Below are 17014 nucleotides of genomic sequence, written 5' to 3'. Positions count from 1 at the left end.
GTTACTTGTTGCAATCTTTTTGCAATATATTTATTGTGATTTAACACTTGCGGCGATTTTGATTGCTAAGATCTTTTTCATTATTCATATCTATTGATTGTATGGATCGAGGTATGCAGTATTGATACCAACACCCGTATTAGTTGGCCGGTGATACGGTACCATATTGCGTCGTGCCGATCCACAGCATACCTATAAAGGGGGAGCTAGAAAGGGAGGAGGAGAGAGAGAAGGAGATAGAGGAAAAGAAAGAGGGAAGGAGCGAGAGGGAGAGGGAGAGGGAGAGGGAGGGGGAGAGAGGCGGGCGGAGGTACGGAAGCCCTCGATTCCTCTGTTTCGAACAAAACAAGGGTTGAAGCCCCTTTTTTCATTTTCCTGATGTCGAAAGGAAAAAAGAGGGAGGGATGGAGGGAGGAAGTAGGAGAGGAAGGGAGGGAAGAGAGGAGGAGAAAGTAGGAGAGGAACAAAAGGTCAGAAGCCCTCAGTTCCTGTTCTGAACGAAATAGGGGCCAAGGGCCCTTTTTTATTTTCTGTGTTTGAAATGAAGTCAGCAAGTGCTGCAGACTTTACTTAAGTGAAGTTAAATAAAAAAATAAGCGAAGCTGGCAGCACATACTGACTTTATTTTGAACCTAGAAAATAGAAAAAGGGGAACCGAGGGCTTTCAGGCCTCCATCTGCCTCTCTCCCCTCCCCCTCCCTCTTCCTCTCTCTCCCTCCCTTCCTCTCCCTCCAATCCCTCTCTCTCTCTCTCTCTTCCTCTATCTCCTCCCTCTCCCTTGTTTCGCTAGATTTCTCGAACCGAGGGGCTAAACTGTGTCAGTCCGCCTCTGGTACTGCTTGGTACAACCCGAACCAAGTGGTTTAGGACAATACAGCATTCCTTGGTATATATGCTTAGGTAACAAAAGTAATTGAATAGATTCCCCCTCTTAGCTATATTTTTTATATTTTTGTATTTTAGGTTTTGTAGTTCATAAGATAGCATTTTGGGTACATTCAATAATTTAAAAAAAATCAAAGTATAGCAAAATAACTTGTTGATTACCTAATTCTACTCGATACCTGGCCATTGTTGGATTCAGTATTGGGTATGTGTATAGAGTTTCAAATGGGGTTGGGTTTGGATCTAATAAATATATTTCAGATTTGGCTACGGATACAGCCAAACCCAACCCAAAACCTGGCTCGCTGACCCTTGCGTATAGACCAACTATGTTCAAGACCATATTCCTAATGATGAACAAAAATAAAAATCTATTGTTGATTAATTCTGGTATTTTATATCATTGCAAGGGTCTCTAATGAAACTTTAAAGAGTGTACTACGAAAACACCATTATGAAACTAGTGGAAGCAACCATCTGATATGACCAACTTACAACATTCTTTTTTTTTCATTTATTATTCATCAAGAGTAGGATATTAGAAAAGATACAGTGAGGCTGCAAGTTTATAACTTGTAATGTTCATAATCTTAAGACAAGATAGGAATCGGTTAACTACTTGACTACTTAACTCCATATCAGTTTTAATTAAACAAAGGCCACTGAATCATGCATCATAGTCTTTGTATGCAGGAAGCTTCTTGATTCATAGGACAGACTCTGGAGCAATTCTGGCAAGTGGCAGTGGCATAAAGAACACAGAGAAGGAAAAGAATGCACAAATCATCCACATTTGTTCCAAATGGTCAAAGGTTCATTATATAACATTTCAATTTACTGTTTAAACATATATTATAGTCAATCTTTTACTATTCAAAGCACATGATGGAAAGATGTTAATTGCACATGCAGTTTTTAGTTTTTGTAGCAGTGTGTTATTTTCTTTTTACTCATAAATATTCTTCCATTTCTCTTTCTGGAACTTAAATAGTGAGTTCATTATCTTTTTTCACTATGTGACCCGATACGTTTCTTTTTTTTAATATATGTTTCTTCTTCATAACTGGATCTGCAATTTGATTTGAACAGCCATCATACCTGTCCAAACTGTGGTGCCGTGTCATACCGATCACATCAATTTTAGTATAACCTCTCAGCTTTGAAGAACCTAGGATGATGGAAAGCTCAACAATCTATCAAGCTGCAACAAGCTATAAACAGACATTTACGTTGCTCAAGCAAAAACTCTCCAAGTTTGAATACAAGACAGATCAAATAAAGACTAATTCAGCAAACCACATCAAGTGGAAGTCATATGATATCCTTCTCATTTATGACATTTTTGAGATAAAGAAACATATAGGACAACAAAGGAACCTCATAGGTCAAATATATATAATGATTGACCTACAAACAAAATAGTCGACACAAAAAGGTTAGATTATTACTTGTCAGAAAAAGTAATAGGCAATAATCTAGAGATTGAGATTTTGCATATGGATACTCAGCTTGAGCCTAAGGGTTCCAGGTTTAGAATTTGTCGAGACTCGAGAATGATATGAACACCAGCTAGACCATACCTATTCCCTTGCATAAGAGGAGCTAAAATTAGATATTTCACACTTCTTTAAAACAATGAATGCCAAGTGGCCATGAATTGATATCTAAACATGACATTTTCTCATCCTGGTAGAAATCAACAGAGGGAAGAAAAGTTGAAACAGCATTTGCAATGTGGAAACAAGATGTACATCAAAAATCCAATTACCAATGAGAAGAAATCCAGTGGCAATGTGGGTACAGCTGAAAGAGCTCTTCAAGAGACAGACCCTTAAAAAACAATCATGAAACAATTTCCTAAATATTTCATTTGGTTGCAAAAAGAACTGTTACCATCCGTACAGGAAAAGGAAATTTCAAGCATTCGAAGTAAGAGTTTTGAGAAGTCGGCCCTGCAGCACCGGCCGATCCCCTATCTGCATCACGCACAAGAGGCCAGCATTCTACCATTGTTTTCTGATTCTTTTCTGAGTTATGAAGTTCAGGAACGATCTTGTATCCAAAGAAATACTTGATCTTTGTGTTCTAATTTGAAATTTAATCGTGATAACTAGTGGGAAAGTTCTCTTCTTTATTGTTTCGAACTTGTTCTGCCTCCATACTTTGCTGTAATTATTGAAAAATCCTTGTTTATATACTGTTTAGTGGAGTAACTTCTATCATAAGTAGAATCGGTTTATTTTCTGTTATCAGTCTGCTTCATGAAGTGATGACATCTCAATCAAAGTTAAGACACCAGAATACTCCTACCACTTCAAAGAATATAGATACCATGGTCGGCAGAACCATCCTGAACTGGGCGGTTCGAGGCGTACCGAGCCGTACTAGTAGCGGACTGGGATAATTCCAGCAATAAAAATGAAATCAGACGATAGAGGGAAAGAAGTTAAAGGAAAGAGAGGAAAAAAAAAGAGAGTGAGCGAAAGGAGGAAGAGGGAGAGGAAGGAAGAGAGAGGGAGAAGGAGGCCAGCCGGCGAGCGTGCGGCGCCGACGGAGGCCGGCGAGCCGTGCGGAGGAGGCGAAGGAGGGCTTCACGGCCGGATCCCCTGTTTCATTCTGTCTCCTCCGCAGGGATCGTCGTTCCCCGCAGGCCTCCGCCACCCTTCTCTCTCCCTCCCTCTCTCCCCTTTCTCTCTCTCTTTTCCTCTCCTGTTCGCCCTCTCCCCCGCCTCCTCTACTGTGCCAACGTAAAATGATATAGAGGCATACCGACCCATGCCGCCGGACAACCGGTGCGGGCCCCGGTTCCGACACAGCAGACCTTGATAGAGACCACATTACTTAACCACAAATTTTGCAATTCTAATTGCAAATTAGTTGCAAACAAGCATTTCAATTCTTACCACAATAGTAAGTGGTTAGCACACGGGCATCGGGTGCATAAGCTCGTATCTCACTGGACATGCTGCGAATCAAATCATACTGCTCCAAATTCAAAGGCTGAAAAGTTAAGAATATGTGTTACCCATCAGAAAGAACAGCATGACAGGTTAAAACAAGCAGAAAACATATGTGGAAAAGGAATATCAAGATAATGATCAGCATGCCTATAACTATCAGCTTTGCTGAAAAGAAAAACTAAATAAAATAAAATGACACGCATTCTTCTAGGATGGGATTTAAAATGAACTTCATCAAGGCAATCTTCTAAAGCATACTCATACCTCATCCCACAAGTAGAAGTAAGCTTTTCGCCAATGGCTCTTCGACTTCAATATCTCCACCTCTTTGCGCAAAGAATCTTTTGTTGTGTCGCTACTGTTGCAAGCGAACAGACCAATGGTAGCTTATCAAACTAACCAATGCACATGATGAATTATTATTACATGTGAATTAACTGAAGCCATACCATGTAAGAATGGGAGCATAAGGAACAGCATATGCTGCTAATCTTGAATCTGAATAATATTCTTCAGATCTTGGATGATCAGCTGTGAAGAAAGAGAAATAAAGGAAAAAGAAGATTAGATGCTAGTACTGTTACACTTTGCAAGGAAAAAAAACATGGTGTATTTCTTTTTTTTAAAAAAAGAAAAAAAGCAATCAAACTTAACCGTAAAGCCAGGTTTCTATTGACATAGCCAATTTACCTGGCCAGGGGCAAGTATAAGTTAACACTCGCATGCTATCACCCCATCTGCAAAAATACGGACTGATTCTATACTGAAGAAGCCAATTGAAGTGCCGATCCAATGCACTATACCAGTCTTCACTCCCATGTTCCAGACCAAAGCGATCCTCAATCACGGTTTCAGATATCTACTTTATAGTCAAAAATTGGACCAACATTGTCTATTTTTTAAGTTATTAAAAGAAAATAAAAAATCATGTAAATTGTCAGCTATAGGCGTCACTATCTCTGTATTCTGTAAATATTTTACAAAAATCAGATATTTTACTAGCCCAAAAATGCTAGTTAGTAAGAATTTGGAGAACATTAAACAAAAAAAAAGTATTTCATAATGAACAAAAATAGTTAAAGTCCAGTTAAGGTATGGATTGCCATTTCAGAAGTCTATAAGAAGTGGTGCTTGAGACATGAAAGTAGGTGAGAAGAGCCTACAGATGCTGTGCATCATATATGCACCCTTTTTCTATTTGAGGTCCATTAAGAAGATATGGCAAGATATCCAGATTCAAAGAGGGTCTAGTACACAGTACATTCATGCACGTCTCGCCTACATACAAGAATTCTGTTTCAAATTAAGTGATAATGGATTCAGGTTTACTTAATTAAATTGATAAGAACCCTCTGAATTTCAAGGATCCAGCAAATGAAATGGTCTTCAAGGCTAAAAATCAAGATTTTGGGCCTGTTTGGGAATCCCATGGAGATGGGGCCCTGCGACCGCTTCGCTTTCTCCCTCTCCCTCTCCAGCTCCATCCCTTCCCGCGTGCCCCCCCGGCTCTCATCCTGCCGGATCCCACAGAATCTTCCAAAACAGGTACTTAAATGTTTTAAAATAGACAAGAGAAGGCAACAAATCCTAACCAATTCACCTCATTCATACCTCAAAATAAAGAAATGATAACAGCATACATACTTTGCATCTGACAACCATCATCAATGCCAGAAGTGGAATCCAGATCATAAGCAGATACGCAATATGTTGAAACAATTTCTTATGAAGCTGATATATTTAGTCTTATGAGCACAGGAAAGAGAAAAATTGGAAGGATACACCAAATACAGCAGGAAGTGAGGGTGTTGATGGAAGAGTGAAATCCCAGACTGTGACACTAAGTTTCAAACGGATTGATAAGCTTGTCAAATTATCTTCATCCATCATGTCACTTGAGCCATTTTCCTCATAATACTCTTGGAATGTTGGTGATAGGAGAATTCTCCTCAAAGTAGAAGTAGCAGATCTTGCTCTTTCCACCTACATGTGATAAACTTGTTATGAAGATGTATGATACTACTAAGTAGAAGATTACATTATTAAGTCCAGATAGTTACCACTTCCTCGAAAGGTTTTTCATTCATTGCTTCAATTATGTCAAGGCAGTTTTTAAGTTCTCTGTATAATTGATACTTCTCAGCTTTAGCTACAGAATTTGACGAAGATCTGCAATGAAAAAGATATCCAACTTAATCAGTTACTGGTACAATGATAAGCAGCATAATCAAGATTATTGCACATGATTGAAAAAGAAAGTCATTGGAAAGGCATACAAAAATTGCAATTGTCATTTAATAGGAAGATATCTAAGTGAGGAGGATAGATAGCTACTCACTCTGCATCTGCCCTCACAGCAGTAATGAAAATTTGCCCTTCATATTGACCAGGTGGTTGTCCAGCAGGGACATCAACTGAGAGCCAGATAGATGTTGTTTCTCTGCAGCAACAAAAGTGGAAGCATTACTAATGGAGAAAGAGAAACAATTTGAAATAATATATCACCTGCGCATCAATACTTCTAAGGAAACCAATTTATTTATGTGAAACAGTACCCAGGAAGTAGGTTTATCTGACTGACTGGTAGATCAAGAGGTACAAGAGCATCAGGCACACCTAGGATCGGTAGCACACGCCGCAGAGTCATGGATTGCCCAATCACCAATCTGCCACAGAATTATAAGCAATGTTCTATATGTAGAGTATAAAAAAACAACAAAAACATAAACCAGATTTTCAGTAGTATTTAGAAACTACCTACCTACCACAGAATTATAAGCAATGTTCTATATGTGGAGTTTAGAAAAAAACAAAGAAACAAAAACAAAAACATAATACCAGAATTTCAGAAGTACTTAGAAAGGAAGACAGAAGAAGTGTTTACCTATCACCACAAGAGGTGCAGAGATCAGTACACTGAATTTGCACAGTTCCAGCAATGCCTGAACTGCCCCAAGAAACTTTTTGGCGTAAAGCAATTTGAGCACTTTCCCTTTCATTCCTTGCCGCCAAAAGAGAAATCTTTCATGCAAATCACATTTATAGAAAGAATGACATGATGGACAAGTCAAAAGAAACAGAATCAATAATGCTGAATGAGCTGTCAGCACAAATAAATGAGGGGAAAATGCAGCAAGTTCAATAGTATAAATAACATTAAAGTAGTTAAAATATCATCTGCTTAAAAATTTTTCCTTACTTCTTTATGGATGAAGAGCTCTTAACTTCCCAGACAACCAATACAAGTATAAACAAAGCAAGCACTAGCTTGGAAATGAATTTGTTAAAAAAATTCAGAAATTTAATGCTCTCACTTTCTCAATGTATATCCCTTCAGAGGAGTACTAGGATCGACGATAAACTGACCATTGATATGGCAGTTGATCATATGGAATCACAAGGAGGGGCCCAACAGGTTTTCCAAGTTGAAATGCCTTAACAGTTACAAAATGTTGCCAAGCCCTGACCTGAATAACTATTTCTTAGCAATGCATGCAAAAGATATTAAGCCCATACGGAGTTCCATAATATATTCATTATTCATGCAACTGGTAGTTCTATGCCCTTCGAAAAGAAAAACAACAATACTTGATCAAGCCAATTTTGTGTGATAAAACTCCAAATTGATGATCACTTCCTAAACTAGTTCCCGATTCTATGTGGTATTAAATATTAATGCTAGTAACCAGTGTCCGCCGAGCCGACCGAACCGGTGTACCGGTGAGCTCTAGTACCGTTTCGGTACCGCTTGGAACCGGTGCCGAACCCGAAAAAAAAAGCGACGCACGCGCGGACGCGTTTTAGCCACAGAGTGGCATTAAATGCCCCACGCGGCCCCGCGTGGGCTCGTTGCCTTGCACGAGTCCCCACATGCGGGAGCGGGGAAACCGTGCGAGCACGGGAACCGCACGAGATCAGGCTTCCTGCGCGTGAAATCATGCACGAGACGAGCGAATCCCCGCTCGCGAGCGCGCTACCCCGCGCGCAGGGAAAGATTTTTTTTTCCTTTTTTTTTCCTCCCCTTCTTTTTCCTCCTCGAACCCTCTCCTCCTCTTCTTTCTTCCCCCCTCTCCTCCTCTCTTCTCCTCTCTTTCCCCCCTTCTTCCGCGAGCAAAGAAGGAACCGTTGGGAGGGCCGCGCGAGCGTCAGGGTGCTCGGGAGGGGGTCGGTCCGAGGTACGTCGAACCGTCTTCTTCTTCTCCTCTTTCTCTTCTTTCTTCCCCCCTTCTCCCGCGAGCAAGGAAGGAACCGTTGGGAGGGCCGCGCGCCCGTCGGGGTGTTCGGGAGGGGCTCGGTCCGAGGTACGTCGAACCATCTTCTTCTTCTTTCTTCCTCTTCTTTCTTCCTCTTTCTTTCTCTTCTCCTCTTTCTCTTCTTTCTTCTTCCCCGCTCGGTTCCGGCCTTGAACCGTTCCGAACCGGCCGGTATGGGCCGGTTCAGCAGACTTTGCTAGTAATATTGCTAAAACCAAGGGATACTACAAACTAAGATTCGTCGTCTCGGTACCGGACCTCGTACCGGTGCCACACTAGTACTGTGTCGATATGGTACAGTACAGAGTCTTTTCGGCATACCAAATTTCATATACCTCCTGTATCGTATACCAGTAGCGAACCGGTACACTACAGTAGGCTTTGTACTGCCCAATTTGGGACGGTACGGCGAACCATGCTACATATTATCCTATTAAGGAGTGTAGCCATCCATTTTCTCCACCTTGGAGATAGTGGCCTTCATACCACCATCGATGCTCATGAGTAAATTCAGACGTACAGTCTTCGTTGACAACAAGGGGTATAAAAGTTTCAGGTATATATTTATCAAAAAAGAGGAGCAAGAAGAAGAATTTAGTAATTGACTCATTCTGCACCATGACATATAATATATTACCACATGGAAAGAAAGCTAGCACAATACAATGGGTGTGTCATGCACTGATATATACAATATTAACCAATATACTGCAATCCATCAAAACAGTACACTATGAAAAGGATTGATGGGTAATGAAAGGTAAATTGTGCCCCCAGCTTGCTTTATATTATTTGTTCATTAGTTGTCTTTTATGACCATATAACCCTCCACCCCCAAAAATAATAATATAGCTCAGAAAACCTTTTTTTACTTTAGAAATTGAGAAATATTTTCTTTGAAATAACTATACAATGAATAAATTTCAGTGTTCAAAAAATTCCCTTTTTTCGCATTGTACACAATTAAAAGTAACCTAGATGGGGGAGAAATGCTTTCCTATTTTCTTAGCATGTCAATTTTTATGTCAATGCATGTCAAATGTCGATGCGACAAGGTACACATTGCATGGGCACATAAAAGACATAGGCATAATCAACACGCATCTCCTTTTAAGCTATCTTAGGCCCGTATACATAACTAGTGTAGTAATTCTTTTAAATTTATATAAGTATGCCGATGGCCTAAAAGAATGTAATGGGAATCTACTAAGAGAGATATTTCTCCCTTTTACCAAATACAACTATCAGAAATCTTCAAAAAAATAAACAAATAAAAGGTTTAGACCACTAAGATCTTTTCATCAATATTAATTTTAATCTAAACAATGAACCTAAACCATTAAAGCTTTTGTTCTTACCTAGAAAGCACATGCAAACAGGGCTATGCTTAACTTGTCATGGGCTCCTTAACTTCCCAAAACCACAAGACTGCAGTGCAACAACTGCAACTCTTGCGTAAGAGATAAGGAGCTCTTTCAAAGAGGTGTATACCATCTCTGCACTAGCACAAGTTGTTTTGAACCAAACTCCTACATAAAGAGGTTTTACACTATAGCAACCAATCTTTTTAAAACCGGACCAGACTGGCCAATTCGACAGGTTTAACCACGAATTGATCGCTTTTCCGGTCCAGTTCATAGAATATTTTAAAAATGGTCAAACTCGATCAACTTGGGAGTACCGGATGATCCAGTTAGACCAGATCATCCAGTCCAATTTGACCCTTTTTTTACATCGACTTGTATGCCACCCCGATGAGCAACGAAACCCTAGGATCCGCCCTCCCCTCCCTCCTACCCCGTCCCTCCCACAAACCTCCAAAATTTCCCTCGCCAAAACCCTCGAATTGGAGATCCAGTGCCCACAATCCCTCCACCAATGCCCTACCATGGAGATCTTCAGCCTCAACCTCAGCCTCAGGATCCTCTCCCTTTTTTAGATCCACAAAAGCAAGCAAGCGAGTGAGAGAGAGCAAAGAGAGAGGAGTAAAGGTTTGACCTTTTTTATGAACTCAAAATTCTCTCTTTTTCCTCTCTCCCTCTCCCTCCTTGTCCTCCTCTCTAGCTGTGGCTTGCCTGACCCCTCTCTCACTTCACGGCCCCTTGGGAGGAGCCGGCATCATCCCCAAGGATGTCAAGGTGGTTCAGCCTCGCGAAGGTGATCTCGCTCACAGGCATCGCCACCGTCTCGCTCCGGTCGATAAGGACTCAACGCTCCCACTCATGGATGCCGATTGCCTGCCGGAGAACGTAGGCATGACCCACAACGAGCACCCCCCACCCCCAGAGGGGCTTGGGGAGGCTCATGGTTGTCTTGTTTCTGTCCTCATTTTGGCGGTTGCTAGCGGCCATTTCAGGTAGCAATCAGGCTTTTTTCTGACTTTTCCTACTTTTAGAATTTTTTGAAAAATATAAATATAATTATAATGCCTTGCTGATGTCTCCAGTCAGACTGATTGATGTGGGAATCAAACAACTTGCCAGTTTGCTGCCCAGTCCAATTTTAAAAGCACTGATAGCAACTCGAACATCTATTTCCTCCATGCTACTATTGCTTCTTGTTCTCATATCAAGACTTGCACATTAATCTAAATTACCAAAGCACACACCAATTTGACCCCTTCAAAACTTTAGATTAATGTTGAAACCAAGGCATCCTACAAGATTGCATAAAATTAAAGACAAAACATGATAACAAAAATACTAGAACATAAATTGGAAGTGATGAGAGGAATATCAAGAAATTAGACTTCTTTAATACAAAATTTGTCAATATTGAAGCGGAAAAACTTTATATAAAATAAATATATAATTACATTGAAAAAAGAAAAAACTGATGAATGACATGAATAGTTTATTTTAAAGATAAATATGACCAAGCATTTAAAAGTATAAGATCTACCCTTACACAGTATTGGAGTTCTCGGTGGCTATAAACCTCAGCCCAAGGTTTTAAGTCCTGGCAGGACGGGGAGCGCCCTAGCCATCCCATCCCATTCTTATGGGAAAACGGGACCAGGATGGGGTTGACACTCTAAAAGCCATCCATGCGGAGAAAGAAGGAAAGATAAAAAAAAGGAAGAAGCATTTCCAGCTTAAATTTCTATATATGCATATTTTGAGAAAGGGCCACATTTATGAACAATTGAACATTATGCATGAAAGAAGTATTCTTCGTTTATACATTGCTCAAGTGGTGAATGACAAATTGAAAGTATGCCAACCTTAATCTCTTACCCTTTACTTATTTCATGAAGGTATTAACCATTTACATTCAAGAGGGCGTCCTTTGTGTGGTATTTATGTCAAATTGTGTCCTTGGTGCAATTTATGTAAAAATCTAGTCTTCACTGATAAATTGAAGAAGAGATAAAAGTTAAATCAAAATCACAGCAGAAAGTAAAGGTTCATAATTTAGTTGGAAGAAAACAGCGAACATGGAATGCAACTGTATGGAGAGTTTGTGTAATGTAGAGGGCATCGAATCAAGGGACATGTAGTTCGCTTGCTACATCTTCGCAGCCTAGTTTTGTTATGAGGGGCAAAAAGGGGTGATGGCAAGTATGTCTCAAACATAATGGAGAATCAGGTTGGATGAAGTAGAGATCTGCACTTATAATGTTGCAGTAACATAGGCAACTACATGATTATAATAGATTGTAGGTGGTTATCATTATAAAGCTGGTTTTATATATTATTGATCATAACATTCAGTAATAAAGTGGGAAATGATCATGATATCAGTGTGGTGGGAGTGAATTGTAGAAGAATGATGCATAAGTCTGGAAATGCGTATGATAAGAAACAAATGTGCAGTACTATAGAAGGACAGCTGTGGAAGAAGCACTGGAGATGATTTGGTCATAAGTCTGCATAGGTCAAAGGTAATAGCAGCAAGGAAGAGATCTTTAAGCCAAGGGTTGAACAGAAGAATTAAAAATGGAAAAAATGTAAGTGGCAAAAAGGTATATAAACATGTTCTCTTTTTTTGAGAAAATATAAACATGTTCAATTTTGAGGGTTTCAATGTTAAATAAGAACCAGAGACAAGGTAGAAAACATGCAGCCAACATTACATAACTAGAGAAAGCTTGTTGTGTTGTGTTGATTCAAATATATAAATATCTAGAGCTGTATATCTCCCAATCTGAATGAAAATTGCATGTGAAGGGAAATGCATGAGAGTAGGTAATTACACAAAAAGTGTATATTGAAACTTAACCCCACACCAAAGTGCAACAGCATGAAACCTGGACCACCACTCCTCCACATATACAACCAAATTGTATTCGGATACACATGCAAACTTGCTTTGACATAAACCAGACTCACATTTTACATGTAAATTCAACGAGAGGATGCAAAACAAGAATATCAACAAATAGCAGAACTTACAGGCTCCAAAGGTCTTGGCATTTCTTGTTGCCCAACATTTGCAGTGCTTGGCATGCACCAGACATGCAACAAATCTGCTGATGGGATTTTTGTGGGATCAACTGCTCCTGTGAATGAATTCAAACATTGCACACCACCATCATTCCAACCATAACCGGTTCCACCTCCAGCAACACCTTCAACTGGGGGCACAACAAAATTTTGCAAGTTCCCACCTGAAATGGACAAGTTTTAGGATCATTTAACTTTTATTGAAAAAAAAACAAAGAAAATGGAGTTATACAACTTCCTTGAAGACAAAGTAAAACAAGTTTGCTCTTGACATACAAGGAAAACAAATGCTAATCTTTATCTAAGTGAAAGAGGGGATTCATCATTATCAAAATTGAGAAGAGAACTAAAGATACAAATTATATCTGAAATAGAGATCCTATTTCTTTAAGTGAAAAAAAAATAAGATGTTGAAAATAAGTGTACAGATCTTGAACACTAGACTTAGGCCCCGTTTGGTAGAACTGTTAACAGTATAGCTTTCAAAAGTAGAGCTTTTATAAAAAGTTATTTGTTGTTTAGTAACTACATTTCTAAAGTACTGTAAAACTTTAATATGTGGTTGGCAAACAAACTGAGAAAGTACTTTTGGTATGACAAAATGGCCATAAAGGACATTGCATAGTATTATATAATAAAGAAGAATAAATAATATATGATATAGTAGAATATATATTAATACATAAATATATGATATAGTATAATATTACTATAATGTAATATAATATTATTCTAATATAGTTAATATAATATTGTATACTATAGCATAATAATATAACATAAATTGATATTATATAACATAACATATCAATGTATTATAATATAATATAATATTATATTATATTTATGGTATAATACAATATTTTGATATAAAATATTATAATTATTATCAATATATATTAATATTTTATTAATATAATTATTTTTAGAAACTAATTTTTGGAAAAAAAATTTAGAGGCACACAATCATACTTGTAAAAGTACGATTTTATGACTCTTTTCTTTCTAATGTTTTTCTTGTTTCTGCAGATTTCTTTCTTCATGCATTATGATATAAAAGGATACTTCCCGTAATTATATGATTTTATCATGAGTATTTTGTTCTAAAAAAATTCATAAATCTAAAATAGCTTCTCGACACATGCTAAAAGTACTTTTTCAAAGAAGCTCCATTTTAGAGCTTCTTCCAAGTAGACGTTTTCAGCTTTCGGGCAAAGCTAAAACAGCTTTCCAATATTTTTACCAAACACTCCTATTTCATCCAAAAGTACTTTTTGAGGGTTAGAAAAAGAGGTGAAAAAAAACATGAAAGAATTATGCAAAATAGCAGTTTAACCAGACAACATGTGTTTTCAATTGAAAAGACATGCTACGCACATGCTTTGAAGTTTAAACATTAATAAACCTGAATTTTATTTTTCTGAGTTTATCATTTCAGAGCCAATTGATCATAAGATAGCCGTGAAGTCTAACTTTAACTAAAAAGCATGTAATAGAATAAACGCCTACAAGAGCACTTTCTTGAATTTATTGTTTTACTCAAGAGTCCCCACTTTAACACAATTTCAAATTTTTGGTGTCCTTTGGCACTATCTTTATTAGTCATTGGTTTCAAATTCTTGTAGTGTGTTATTCTCTCAAAGGGTTGAGACATAGTCTGTTGTGCCGATACCGGGTACCGTACCGTATTCGGTACCGATTGTCCAGCAACACAAGTCGATACGGGCCCGTGCCGTGCCGGGCCAAGCCTGTATCGACACAGTAGAGGAGACAGGAAAGAGGGCAAACAAAAGAGAGAAAGAGAGAGAGAGAAGGGAGAGAGAAGAAGGGAGGGTAGCGGAGACCGACGGAGGGTGGCGGAGGCCGATGGAGGGCCATCAGAGGCCAGTGCCCGGGCAGCAGGCGAAGGCTGCTGCTGTTCTCCTATTTTATTTGAAACAGGGGTCCAACTGCTAAAAATTTTTGCGATTTTTAAGTGAAGTTAGTGGCCCTCCTCCGGCCGCAAAAAAATTTTACGATTTTTAAGTGAAGTCAACGGCCCTCCGCCGGCCTTCCTCCCTCCCCCGCTCACTCTCTTTTTCTCTCTTTCCTTCTCCTTCTTCCCCTTCGGTGATGATGTCTCAGCTTCATTGCCGAAACCATCTTGATCCGCCGCCGGTATGGCCCGGGATGCCCCAAACCGGACGATTTGGGATGGTTTCGCCAACCCTAAGTTGAGAAATTTTCCAATTGATATAGGTCTAAAAAAAATGTAGTCAAAGGTAGTACCCAAAAAGGTACTTGGACAGCACCACAACATAAGTAACTGCTGCTTTATTGCATCCGGGGCATGGCAGCCACTCAAACACATAAGCTGGCACCTAGACATGCATGAGAGCACCTAAGGCCACCTAGTGCTTAGTTAGCCACTTTGATTATAGCCCACCACTTAAAGATAGACTTATACATGTCTTTGAAAGATAGATAGATAGCAAGATAGATACATACACAGAGAGAGAGAGAGAGAGAGATCAATGGTAGCCCTTCCAAAATAAAAATTCAAACCAAAAATCATTTGTTTTGGAGATCACCTACCATATACATATGCATCAAGTGGATACAATATGGATGTTTTAATGGTATCATACAATGCTTTGATTTGATTTATCGTTTAGGAGTATCAAAATCAATTCAATGTTAGTTTGTATGGGTTTTAAGGTGTGTAGATTAAAATCAACAATTTGGATTCTCAAATTACATGGCCTCCAATGTGGTTTAGCTCCCTATATAATATTGCAATTGCTATTGTCCACTTGATACATATGTAAGAGACCTCATATACTAGATTTTTGGTTTCTAGGCAATTTGAAGATTGCAAATCATGGTTTGAAAGGCCAACACTATAATTATGTGGATAGCATGAGGCTAAGCATTACCAATAGTACACAAGGGTTACAAGACGTAAGTACAAACAAACATGTGCAGAAATGTATCTGCAGACACACAAATATAGATACATATAAACCACACATATGCATATAAATGCATAGATATTACACACATACATATAACAGTAGTTTAGAAATAAAGTTCTAAAAGTTTGCACCAATCAATGTATGTAAAATTTATTCTTCTTTCACAAACACATCCTTTTAATATCTTCCAAATTATATTTTAAATTGAGCAGCAAGAAATGTACATATACAGTGTGTCATTTCTTTTATAATACTTATCTGGTTTAACACATAACAACCATTCATTGCAGACTCATTTCTCTTTGAGTCAATCTTATGCACATTCCATCCATTAAATACAATATTTCGTCTGAATGTTTCATGGATTAATTGATGTTATAGGCACCTGGTCATGGAATGTTTATATAGTGATCTTGAGTTTTAGAAAAATATTATTTGTTGAAGTTTCAGATTGTATTGTTTGGAAACTTTGAACCTACATATAAGACTGTGGTTGTAATATGCATATAAATTTTATAATGTATTCACTTGCCTAGCTACCAAGAGCCTTTGATCCTAGGATTTTAAAAGGTATCTCAGCTCCACACTTACAGCTGCCTAGATTGCATCACAATCCTAGTATCTGAAGGGAAGGAAAAACTGAGAATAGAGCATCTTGAACTGACATCTAGAAGGCTAATCTTGTAAATCTATTGACCCACTATGATACTCCAAGGTGTTCATCACAAAATGCATAATACAAGATTACATGCATGATGATTGTCAAATTCCTATATGCAAACAAAAAGGCCAGTTTGCGATGAGTATATTTTGAAAATCTCCATAACAGCATTTCATACATTCAAAATTGCTAGCCTACTCATGGAAATTTTTTTTTGCCTCATTTCCTGCAACCATCAAAAAAGCGAATACCAGAGTAGATATTTTCCTGTAGTATATCTTTCAATTTTTTTAAGGGACTAGAGCATCATTTCATTACTAAAGTTTTTTGATCTTATGGCATTTCCTACTAAGGCATCTAAACAAGCCCTAAACTTTTAAAGAAAAACCGGGAGAGGTTCTCAGATAAAATGGATGAAAATCGTGAAAAACTAATTGGAAAAAGTGATAACAGTAAAACATGTCATCCTTTATGGGCAAGGAATAGGAACTAGGATTTGATTACACCAACCTCAACCACACAACTATTCAATAAGTGATTTTGCTTCAGATAAAGCACATCATCTTTTCCAAAGAAACAACTCCCAGCCAAGCCAATAACCAGAACTAACCGTCTCAATAGGTAAAACCAAATTTCATAGATCAAAGAAACGTCCAAAAAGCTCCAAAAGGCTGAACTGAGATTAAAAAAATACTATAATTAACCAATATAGCAACAGAAAAAGAACAATAACCAGCAATCTTACTGCAGGAATCATATCCTTCAATCCCATAAACATTGCGATTTTTCTCTTGAAAACCAACAATCAATCAATCAATCAATCAATGAAATTTAGTTCACAGATCTTTCCAAACAA

At 38.3% G+C, this 17014-nt stretch overlaps 1 protein-coding gene across 1 annotated transcript in view; it reads right to left on the bottom strand.

Moving 5' to 3' along the window:
- Positions 1-17014, bottom strand: part of LOC103713631 (alpha-1,6-mannosyl-glycoprotein 2-beta-N-acetylglucosaminyltransferase) — a 32288-nt gene that overhangs the window by 14974 nt on the left and 300 nt on the right. The window contains exons 2-11 of the mRNA XM_008800632.5: positions 12493-12707; positions 6730-6866; positions 6401-6511; positions 6184-6285; positions 5906-6014; positions 5628-5828; positions 4536-4704; positions 4295-4376; positions 4110-4203; positions 3789-3885 (exon numbers count right to left, since the gene is read on the bottom strand). Of these exons, the coding sequence (XP_008798854.1) occupies positions 3789-3885; positions 4110-4203; positions 4295-4376; positions 4536-4704; positions 5628-5828; positions 5906-6014; positions 6184-6285; positions 6401-6511; positions 6730-6866; positions 12493-12707 (1317 nt within the window). The remainder of the gene's footprint in view (positions 1-3788; positions 3886-4109; positions 4204-4294; positions 4377-4535; positions 4705-5627; positions 5829-5905; positions 6015-6183; positions 6286-6400; positions 6512-6729; positions 6867-12492; positions 12708-17014) is intronic.

The sequence above is a fragment of the Phoenix dactylifera genome, chromosome 15, assembly GCF_051530095.1.
Source record: "Phoenix dactylifera cultivar Ajwa chromosome 15, Ajwa_hap1_PhDact_Kaust_v1.1, whole genome shotgun sequence".
Classification (NCBI taxonomy): domain Eukaryota; kingdom Viridiplantae; phylum Streptophyta; class Magnoliopsida; order Arecales; family Arecaceae; genus Phoenix; species Phoenix dactylifera.
The sequence above is the reverse complement of the archived record's forward strand: the minus strand, read 5'-3'. Positions and strand labels throughout refer to the sequence as shown.